This window comes from Anser cygnoides, chromosome Z (genome assembly GCF_040182565.1).
Source record: "Anser cygnoides isolate HZ-2024a breed goose chromosome Z, Taihu_goose_T2T_genome, whole genome shotgun sequence".
Lineage (NCBI taxonomy): Eukaryota > Metazoa > Chordata > Aves > Anseriformes > Anatidae > Anser > Anser cygnoides.
Window position 1 is genome coordinate 38,501,950 of NC_089912.1, and position 11,150 is coordinate 38,513,099.

General features: G+C 44.4%; 1 protein-coding gene across 5 annotated transcripts; it reads right to left on the minus strand.

Annotated features, from left to right (window-relative positions):
- Window positions 1-766: 766 nt before the first annotated feature.
- On the minus strand, window positions 767-10,599 carry S1PR3 (sphingosine-1-phosphate receptor 3). 5 transcript variants are annotated; one of them, XM_013195438.3, is made up of 2 exons: window positions 10,126-10,599; window positions 767-4,633 (listed from the first exon to the last, which is right to left on the minus strand). In XM_013195438.3, exon 2 carries the CDS (start codon window positions 4,450-4,452, stop codon window positions 3,310-3,312), a length of 1,143 nt encoding a protein of 380 aa, XP_013050892.1. In that variant the 5' UTR covers window positions 4,453-4,633; window positions 10,126-10,599; the 3' UTR covers window positions 767-3,309. The 5 variants fall into 5 exon arrangements, with proteins under 5 accessions (XP_013050892.1, XP_013050893.1, XP_047902067.1 ...); XM_013195439.3 differs by having other exon boundaries at window positions 10,267-10,585; XM_048046110.2 differs by lacking the exon at window positions 10,126-10,599 and adding an exon at window positions 9,812-10,032.
- Window positions 10,600-11,150: the final 551 nt, after the last annotated feature.

An 11,150-nucleotide genomic window follows, 5' to 3' on the forward strand; every position in this document is an offset into this window, starting at 1 on the left:
TTCTATGGAAGGCCAGACCCTTTTTACGCTCCTTGAAAAGATGACTGCTACATGACAACTTCAGTTCAAAGGTCTGGGATTTAAATATACGTTTTCCAAATGTTTATGGTACCTAATGAGTTGAAAATGCTCTATAAGACTGCCAGCAATAAAAGACTCTGGTGAAAGCTCCTCATGAAAACTTTTATCTCCTTCGGTGGTTGGATTTGCATTTCTTTTGTAATATGGAACCAAAATAAATATTCTAATTCATGAAATAATATGAATGAAATGTGACTCTGCTTTACGGTTTTTGCTCCATGTAGAATCCTTTATGAAGGGGAGATCTGATTTGGATTTCTAGCATGCTCAAATCAGCCTAGATAATAAAAATCTTGGATTCTGGGCAGCATTTTAAGGAATTTTCTAAAATTTTAGGGGAAAAGAAGCTTATCCTCTATCTTTTTACATTTTCAAGGGTAGGGAATCTTCCTGGTTGGTTATGGTCCAGAACTGTGAAGCCCTCAATTTACCCTACTCTAAAATTTTTGTCTGAAATCTTCCCAAACCTGTGTTTTACCTAACACATCCAAGTGGGATGTACCCACTGGAAAAAAATCTCTTTAGATATATTATCAGTGTTTAATGTGAACCCATGAGTATTAGGAATCTGCTTAAAGTATAGCAAAAAAAAAAAAAAAGACCAAACAACAACAACAAAACAAAATAAATAAAACACCAAAACAACATCCAGATCAAAAAATAAGAGACAGATATCAAAGTGGAGTGATTTTTTTTTTTTTTTATTGACACGCAATCACATGGCCTCAAACAGTTGCTTGCACCTTGCATCAACTCTAACAAATAGCTAAGACTAGCATCCAGATGTTAAAATTCACTTTTACAGGCACGTTCCTAGACTTTGGCCACTACAAATACTCATTTTTTACTTTTCACCTAAATACGGAGAATCACATATTACAACACAATGTGAGGGTTGGTGTGGGGTCAGCCACAAAGTTTTCTCAAACAGTTGTCCTGCTAAGGCCTATCTCCTCTACAAATAGCAAGGAATGCTGCCACGTGCCATCACCTCATGAGCTAACGTTTGGAAGCACACAAATATTTTAGCAGGCAGTTTTCAAAATCACAACTTCAAGGGAGACCTTCAAGATTGAGAATACAGACAAATAGCACTGTAACATCTAAAAACCTAAGCCACAACAATGCAATGTTGTCAGTTCTATTTCTAACAAAGCTACAGAGCTGCTGACCTAGCCTGTATCTGCAGTTCATGCTCCTGTTCATGCTTAGCTTAGTTTAGTTTGTTTTTAATCTCTATGCACTTCTTTTCAACATTTTTGGTAGAAGTTGTCCATTTTCTACTCTCTTTCACAGTTCATTCAAATTCATTTTATATTCTTCTTTGTTCTTGCTGTTTTCTAACAGCATAAAACATTTACAAGTAGACTGCTAGCTTGTAAGATAATCACAATGCAAATCTCTACATTTTAAAGGCTTTTGCTACACACATTACACCACTTACACACTGTACGTACTTTGAAAGAGTCTTTATGCTGCTGTTTAAATGATTAAGACAGGAGTAAAGCCAAGGATGAGCTCCTACAAGTTGTTAATTAAAAAGCCTCAACTTCTTCTGATTATGCTTAAGGCAAAGTGTGGTTTGGAGGCATTAAGCAGGAATCTTCAAAGGAGCCCAAGAAAGTTAGATGTTTACATTGAGAACTAATCTGAGAATTTCCCTTCCAGTGAAGGGAAAACCTACACTGAAGCCTCCAGCTATAAAGTACTAGTACTGATGGAAGTACCATGGGCCACTTCCATGGAGACTTGCAACCAGATGTTTATGAAGTCTTAATTACTCTAAGTCTTAGGGAACCCCCCTGATGCTGAACAGCATCCTGTACTGAGGCTGGTAAGTCAGTGATAAACCACAAACCTTTTTTTGTACAGGTTTCTGTGGAACAGCCCCTCAAAATAATGATTCTGGGGCTCCAGAAAAGTTGAAAGATCATCCAAACTGAATAGATCATTCCATATTCAAGGCAGGGTCAGGTATAAATGGAGATATGCCCTTCAGCATGACCCTGCTGTACCGCATCTTCCCTCTTGTATCTGCAAAAGTGCTCAGAGACGGTAAAAGCATAAGGTCCCATTGCCAGAAAAAAAGGATCTTGTCCTACTGGCTGGGCTTCTTCCCAGGGAGAAGCTACAACACAATCCCATGCTGTGGTAGTGCCTGGAGGGAAAACGAGGAACTCCACAAGGACCAGGTTGTGGTTCATTGCTTTCTGAAATGATACGTCTCTGCTTCAGAACTGAAGAATCTCAGCTTAGGTAGTGCATTCACAATGTACACAGGTTTACATACGTTTGACATACATTTTTAAATACATTGAAAATAGTAAGTAAAAATATATGCATTGAAATAGTACATACCCTTGATACATGTATTGATGGGTCACATTTTAACTACTTTAAATAGAAAACATATATAACCTCATTTAATGGTTATTTACTACTGCTTTTTAAAAGTTGTGAAATGTCACAGTGACAACTATCATGTATGTTGTCTTTCACTAAACATGAAAAGTTTGACTAAGTGGAAAAAACAAATGTACTGCATTGATATGGCATGTTAAAGTTCCTGTCAGTTTAAAGCTACTACTTCATGTATTTTAAAAATCCCCTTCAAAACACATCTATCTTTTTGAATAATTTGTCACCTTACACTCTATACTACAATACAATGTTTAAAATATTGTAAACTCTAACCAAACATTGACTTTTTAATATGGAATCGTACAAATATACAGCTATTTATACCACATACAAGTAAGGCCATTAACATAACAGCAAGATACATATACAGAACTATAATCCCCAATATATGTAATGAGCTTTTTTCCCAGTTGGCAATAATCAGGCTCATTTTCTGATTATCAGCAGCGTTTAGTGAATGCTGAAGTTACGTTTATTAGATGAATATTTAGTGAATGTTAACAGGTTTTCTTGATGTCTTGCAGGATCAGGTGGTGCCAAATGCAACCTCATCGTGCAATGCCATCATGGTGCACAATGTCAATAGATGTACATGGACTCTGTACTGGCTGTTGGGTAGCACGGAAAGCTTTTCTGAATCAGGTGTGTTACTGAAAGAACACACAAAGCAAATGATTGTTGATAATTAAGTCCTCAAAGTTAAATAAGTGGTTAGTGTTTTCCCCTATGATTTAAGTGCATGAATACTTAAACTACACTTGTAGTTTAATTCTAAGCCACAGAAAGGTCCTTGACTTGAAGAGTCCCTTACTTACAGAAGTTTCCGTTGTGAAATGAAGATTCACGCTTCTCAATGACACACGAGGGAATGCTCATCTGAGGGAAATCTTCCTTTGGCTTCTGGGTATTGCTGCTGCTGGATTTACTTCGACTGTGATCTGGCGTGGGCTGAATAGGCAAAGATCTGGCTACCCTGGATTTCACCAGGCAACCACAAACAAGGCGAAAGAAAGCCCGACGCATTTCCTTACTGGCCAAAGTATAGATGATGGGGTTCATTGCAGAATTGATGACCGCCAGAGCAATAAACCAGTTGGCTTTGTACAAGACAGAGCACTCCTTGACTCTGCAGGCTACATCAATAAGGAACAAAATGAACAGCGGAGACCAGCAGGCAATGAAGACACTAACAACGATCACAACAGTCCTAAGGAGTGCCATGGACCGCTCCGAGTTATTGTGGTTAGTGACATTTCGGCTGCTGGACTTTACCAGGATGTAGATGCGTGCATAAAGGATAACAATGGCCACCAGAATGGCTATGAAGATACTAATGCAGAACACAACATACTTCTTGGAGTAAAGAGGCAAAATGGTTGAACAATCTGGCAAGTTGTTTATACAGTTCCAGCCAAGGATGGGTAAGGCACCCAAGGAAATCGAAATAAGCCAGCATGTTCCAATGAGAAGGAACACTCTGTATTTCTTATTTGCATCATAAGGCCTCATCTTAATCATAGTCAAATGCCGCTCAATAGCTATTGCTAGTAAGCTGAAGGTGGAGGCTCCCAGTGCAACAAACATACTGCCTTCCCTAATGAACCAGATTGTTGAGGACAAGCTCAGAGTTTTCTTCCCAGACATAAGAATGTTTACTTTGTAAACAATCCCAGCTAAAAGATCACAGAGAGCTAGATTGCCAATGAAAAAGTACATGCGGTTGTGAAACTTATTGTTTTTCCATATGGCAATCAACACCATCAAGTTTTCCAGGACTATGAAACTACATAGGATCAGAAATGCAATAGTGGTCAGGTCTATTTTATCAGTTGCCTTTTCCCTTAGAATGAGCTTTCCTGTGTAATTATAATGCAGTACGATCAGAGAGTCCATCCCTTCACTTGCTTGAGGGCCAACAACATCAGCAGGGGGCACAGTAACTGCTGACATCGTTTATGAGCTGATGTGGGATATTTCTTCTTCAGTATCACAAGAATTTAGTTCCAGTAATTTTCCACAAGAGGGAGATCAAGCCACGTTCGTCCAAGTACTCCTCTGGGCAGGCAGCGGGTATCCCCAGCTCCAGTGAGTCTTGCATGTTAATTTGGGAGAATGGCTCAGAAACCAGGCCCTGAAAATAAAAACAACAAATGCAAAGTAAGTTTCACTGTCATTGCACGTCACCCACAGCCTGTGTGGATGCTCAAGCTGTAACACAAACCCCGGAGCCAAGAGGGATGTTGACCACAATGAGGTGCCGAAGTCTAGCATTGCTGTGCATTTACCAAGGCAGTGGTGGGTAAGCCATAGCTCTTGCTGTGGAAGTATGATGCCAATGTGGAGAATTGCTAATAAGTGTTTCCTCCTACAAAATTTCCATATGAAAAATATGCAGTAGTGTCAATAAGGATTAGCAAAAGCTCCCGGCAAGCACATATTCACAGCAACTGGCTTACTCCTTCCCAAAAAGACCTGAGTGTATGTGGCACTACCAAAACACCACCCAACTTTTACTGCCTGAGCAGTAGTACAGCAAAGTCACTGCTTTCTGAGCTTGATCCTGTTCCCCAAGCAAACCTTCAGTATTAAAGAGCCTGAGAAAGTAAGCACTGACACAAATGTGCACACTGCCAATGCCTAAGATAGCTTCCCACCCTTAATGATACAAAATTATTCTATTAACAATTAAGGAGGTGCTCTGAAAGCCAGTCATCACAAAACCAATCCTATTTCCAATTCAAATTAGTTGGCTTTCTACTACTAGTTGGAAAAAAAAAAGAAAAAAAAAAAGTAAATCATATCTTTCTAAATATCATGTTTCATTCTGGTTCACTTTTCTTCTATTTTAAATATGTATAAAAGACATCCATTTAACTTTTTGTAAAGTATTATACAATGAGAGATCATCCTTTTCAATTTACTTCTGTTTTTCTTTAAATCATGACTTAGATTAACTGTAACATTTTCCCATGGACTTTGCTATGCTGCTTTTTCACAGCAGATTCATTCTCCCAGCTTTTTTTTTTTTTTTCCATTGCCATGCATAAATATTCAAAGAGATCTGCACAGCTTTATAAAAATATCAGGAGATGCCAGAAGCACTTACTACTTTACCAGAAACATTACAGTTTAGGGGCTGCATACTCCAATGAGAATCAGTGCTTTTGCCTCAAATGTATGCAGTGAGGTTGAACTGAGAGCCAATTTTTCAGCTTGGTAACCAAGCCAGGAGAGGGATGAGAAGAGAACTGGTTCCACTGGAACCAAATTTGTAAAGGTTTCATTTTTTTTCTGGGAAAAATTAAAAAAAAAAAAAAGTTGTGCTAGATGGGCAGGATGGTCACTTTCTTTTGCCCCCAAATGAAGTAGCTTAGTTTAGGGAAGAGAGCTCCTGACTCTTTATTTACACAAAGGTCATGAACACTTCCTAAACTTGTGAAAGAATCTTTCAAAAGAAGGGTATCAAGAGAAGAAAGTGAGATTTCAGCCTCTACCAGCACAACAATAGTTTTCAAGCTGTGGCCTGTGCATCCTAAGGAATCTCTTATTTACTATTCTGTGTAACATAGCAAGCACACTGTCAGCAGGCTTAGGTTTAACACAGAAGTGTTTGTACTTCCACTGGAAAACACGCAGGTTTCTGAAGATCACAAAAGCATGTGAGCTGCTCTTATTCCAGCACTCTGGCCGGGGCACTTGAAGAGTGGGAGATACCTTTTCAAGTGCCTCGTGAAAGAGGGGAGGAGCAAGCCAGGTCCCAGATGAATGTAAAGGGATTTAAAGGATGACCCACACCATTTTTCTCCCACCCTTCCTTTTCCTGGATTCTCTCAGTCAGAAGAGAATTTATCTGAAAAAAAGCCTATGGTGAGATGACTTGAATTCATTTATACATTCAGGGTGCTTTAAAATGATTTTCTGAGAGAGTAATTTACTACTATTATTTGCCCATTCTATTTTTTTAGGTCCAAACTGCTTTGGTGACGAGACCCACAGGGAGACAGAGATACATCATCCAAGAAACACAGTTGTCGCTTAGTGTCGCAGGTCTTCTACTCTCTGAAGATCATGGCAACCCCCTCATTCATTTCCAAGGAGCAGAAATTGGCCCTCAAGTTGTTGACTCTTCTTCTGAAGCACAGTAACAGTGAAGCTCTTCAACAGAAGAACTTCACCTCAGCTAAGGTTCAATCTAATTGTAATTCAGTTAAAATCTACACACTGCTGTCACAGAAATTATCACAGTCTTTCATTGTATTGGATTATAACAAGATGCCACTGTGTTCATATGAATTGCAAGTGCTTTCCACTGTACAATAAACAACTATATTTTATTAGAAAAGCATTTGTTAACAATAGCTTAACTAGCAATACTCATCAGAATGCCTGAGAGCATCGTATTCAGCACCACATGCAACAAAATACGTGCTTCTGTAAGCCTCTTCCAAGTAGAGTTATCGTACTTCTCTACCAAAGAACAAATATGTTTATTTCTGTGGGGAAAATGATATGCAAGACATAGGACTGTATCAGCCATATCTCCATGGATGTAAACTGTCACGACTCTACTAAAGGCTATGGCGCTGTACCAGTTCCCCTGGCTGAAGGCATGGACAGTGTACTTAGCCAGCAGAAATCACACTGGGTCTCTTCCATTGTTCGTAATTACTTCTTCCCTTAAAATTATTACAGCAAATTTAGTATCACAAAAGTAAATCTGCTTCTGACAGCCCAGCAGCAAGGCACTGGAGGCTGTAACAGTATTTGCCAGGACGCTCAGGGAATGAATCTCATTCACCAGCCACTTGAAAGTTAATATAAATAATAATGTAGTAAATTACTTCCTTCTGGCAGCATCATTTCAAGGTAATATCTTTCAGCCATGCTACTTTTTAAAAAATGCTTTCATTTTTTTCTCCTCCTTTGTAGCCAGTAACTCAAAAAGAACATTCATTTTCTAGCAGTTAGCAAGAATACGGCTGGTTGTATATTATAGTAACAAGATAGCACCAGTCAGATCCAGGATATCTGAACCACTGCTTCATGACAGCCCTACAAATTACTCCTCAAAAAGTCTTTGTCCCAGACACACACACAGAAGACTACTTACTAGTTGCAAAGTATGGTCCTTAGCTTGAAATACTAAAAAAAGGACCTGAAGAGCATGTCTGTGCATATTGGGCATTCCCCTGGTTAGGTACCTCAATATCCTGAGCGCTCAATACTGCTGGAAATTCATTTTATTCCCCCTAAAGGAAACAGAGTCCCTATTGCTGCACCACCAGGTACCACTAGAAATGTAAACCTATTGGCAGAGCAGGGGCAACCCGTCTATGCTTTTGTGCGGATGTGATGGCCAAAGCAGTGTTCACCAAACTGCTCAAATAAAGGAAGTGTTACGACACTGAGAGTCAGAGTCTGTGGAGGACAACTCAGTTGCCTTCCTCAGCTGCTTGGCTGACCTTTGTCCTCCCTGCTCTGTGGATGGAGGGAGCAGTCGGCTGAGCCCATGATGTGCCCATCCTGGGAAATCTCCCTGCCCACTGCTACGCTTTGTGGTTCCCATAGCTATTTGTGTGGTCTTCTGCAGAGCTCCAGGGTCCTAACAGGGTCAAGCACCCTTCCAGGTTGGAGCAGGGTCTCTCCACCACGGCTCACGTCCCTGGGGTCTGACAGGGTACTTACGGTTCCTGTCCTGCAGGTGCCGGTTCCTGTCCTGCATGTGCCGTGGGAAGGGCAGCGCTGTGCAGACGCCTTGCCCTGCCCAATGGCAAAGGGGCACCTCCACCACCCTCCCCAGCCCCAGCACACAGCAGCACAGGCAGGGATGCAGTGCCATACCTCTCACCAGCTCCACACAGGTGCCAGGAGGCAATGGGAAGCTGGTAGTAATGTGGATGCCAAGCCTGTCAGCAGCTATTCCCTCAGCATTTCTGCCCTCAGCTCCTAACAGGCACTCCTGTAAGAGCACAACAAGGGGCTGAGGGCTTTTACCATCTCAGGAGTCACTGGGTACTTCAGAGCAGGAAAAATAATAAATTTGTTTCTTCAAAACAGTGTGCCAAACTACTCTTAATTTTCACGATAGCCCGAAGTCAACAGAAGTGAGAACAAGACTTAACTCACGGCTTCCTACATTTGTCTTCACAAGAACATACAAAGCAATATGTTCAGTACGCCCACTGCAGCTCAGCTGGAGTCCGTATTTTCCTACCTTCCAGACATCCACAAAAAGCCTTGGCCAAAGGGGCTGGACCACCCCCCACCACCAACACCAGCACACACATTCCTGCTCTCCCTTCTCTTTCACACACAGCCATATGCTTTGGCCACAAATGACAATTTAAAGCAAGGCAAAGGGAAAGACAAGAATGCATACCCACTGCCAAACTTCTGTATATTTTATTTTTAAAGCCTTTCCAGATGAAAAGTAAATACGTGCAATTTGTCTGGCACACCCTGGCAGTGCTAAATTTTAGAAGAGGAAAGGCTTTTGAGAACCACAGCACATTACAATACACATTTCCACCACGAAATTATGCCGTGCTGGATGTAAACGGAGTTTAGACAACAAACATCTGCTGCAGAACAATGTCCTCGACAACTCAAATAAACTTCCAAAAAAAAAAAAATTTTTTTTTTTTTGAAGTGAACGTACTGGCAGCTTTCGGCCTCGGAAAAGCCTTTAATGAGCGGTTATTTTTGTTGGCGTCCGTGTTTCAGACACCGGTTTGCGCTTCGCAGTGCCCGGCAGCACGCGTGCACCCACGCACCCACCCGCCCGTCCCGGTCCCGGTCCCGCACGGCCGCGCGTGGGACGAAGGCAGGCTTCCCTCGCCCCCCGCCCCAAACCCGGCGCCCCCCACCGCGCACCCCCGTCGGGAGGACCCCCTGCAACTCACCAGCCCCGGCTGGGCCGCAGCTCAGCCCCGCGGCCCCGCACCGCCTCCTGCGCTCGCCGCCGCCTCCCAAACTTTTCCCGGCCCCCGGCGAGCCCGGGGCAGCGCCGCGGCGCCAGGTGGCCGCGCAGGAGGGCGCCGCCATCGCGACACGGCGACAGGGGCGACCTGCTGGGGTGGGGGGCAGCCGGCTACCTCCCCCGGCCCCGCTCCCCACTCCGGCGCTCCGCGGACCCCGACCTCGCCGGCCGCGCGGCGCCGGAGCTGGGCCGGCCCGGGCGGGGCTGGGTGCGATGGGACGGGACGGGGTGGTCCCGGAGCCGCTCCCGGAGCCGGCCCTGGCCCACCGCGGCACCCCCCCGTCCGTCCTGCCCCCTCCTCACCTCCGAGCTCTCTCCGCCCCCTCTCACCTCCGTCCCGCCGGCCCCGGGCCCCGGCTCGATGCTCGCGGCTCGCCGTCGCCTGCCCCGGCCCGCCTAACCCCGTGCCGGTCCGTGCCGAGCCGTGCCGAGCCGTGCCGTGCCGTGCCGTGCCGGCCGAGGGCACGTCTGGCCGGGACGCGGCCGGCGATGCGAGCAGCCCGGGATAAAGGGCGAGGCGGCGGAGCCCGCGGGGAGCGCTTGTTGGGTCCGTAAAAAATGGCGGTGGGGGGAGAGGGGGAGGAAAATCTGGGTAGTCCTTACTCAGTTCGAGCTATTAACGTGCTAATGAGAGTGAGGTTTACCTTTCCTGCCTCTGCCCTGGAGTTTCATTGTGCCTAATATTCTGTGCGGTCCTCAGCCGGACAGGGGTGACGGCGGGTGAGTGAAGTATTCGGCAATTCCAAGCGAAAATAGTGGTGGTTCTGCCCTGAGCTGCCACTTACAGGAGGTCCTCAGCGAGGTACATCTTGGCAGAGTCGCCGAGCAGAAGCAACTCGAGGGTAGCGATAGGCACGCAGACTGCTTCAGGAGCAGGATCCACGCTTCTCCAGAGAAGTTGAATCCGGGATCCTAGAGCCTTCTAATTCAGACAAACTTGCGAGATGCCCGTGGGTACAGCAAAACCTTCTGTCGGAGAGTGAAAACTTTCTGTCAGAAGCAGATAGAGCGAGCTGGCAAGCAGGAGCGCCACGGCAGCGCTGCTAAGTGTGGGCAGGCGTGTAGGGTTGCCTTGTCTCGCTGCAGTGTTTTTCTTGGGAGCCTCCTGTCTGGAGCTCAGCATCGTCATGCTGGGACTCATGCCACAGGCTCGGCTGTCAGGTCGCCTGCGCTGCTACACCATAGGGAAGAAAAGACCTGGAAAATAAGAAAAGAAAAGAAAAATAAAAGCAGAACTAGGATTTTAAAAGCCAGAAGTTTAAAGAAAGCTAATGTAACAGAACACAAGGTGGTTTTCTGTCACCTCTTTTTATCTGACTGAAGATGACAAAAAACAAACAAACACAAAAAAACACTTCTGGTTTAGGACCTTGATAGGAAATAAGGGCTACAGAGAGCACAAGACAGGTAAAACTGCTCTGAAGCTGTTGGCGCAGTATATATGGCCCCACTTAGCTACGGGTAGTCTTACGTGGTGAAGCAAGGTGGCACTGCCCTAATCTCCTGGTCTCCCCATCATGAGCACTGTGTGACAGCAGCTGCGTGCTGTGGAAAAGCAGTGGACAACTTCTGCACTGTGTAAAAGTACAAACTTCTTTTTTTACAGCAAAGGGGGCTCAAGGCCTGTGAATCGGGGCTCTCCCGTTCCACAGAAAAGCGTTGTCCAACT

Bases quoted from the DNA above. Each gene is read 5' to 3' on its own strand.
- S1PR3 (XM_013195438.3), bottom strand. From the start codon at position 4,452: ATGTCAGCAGTTACTGTGCCCCCTGCTGATGTTGTTGGCCCTCAAGCA.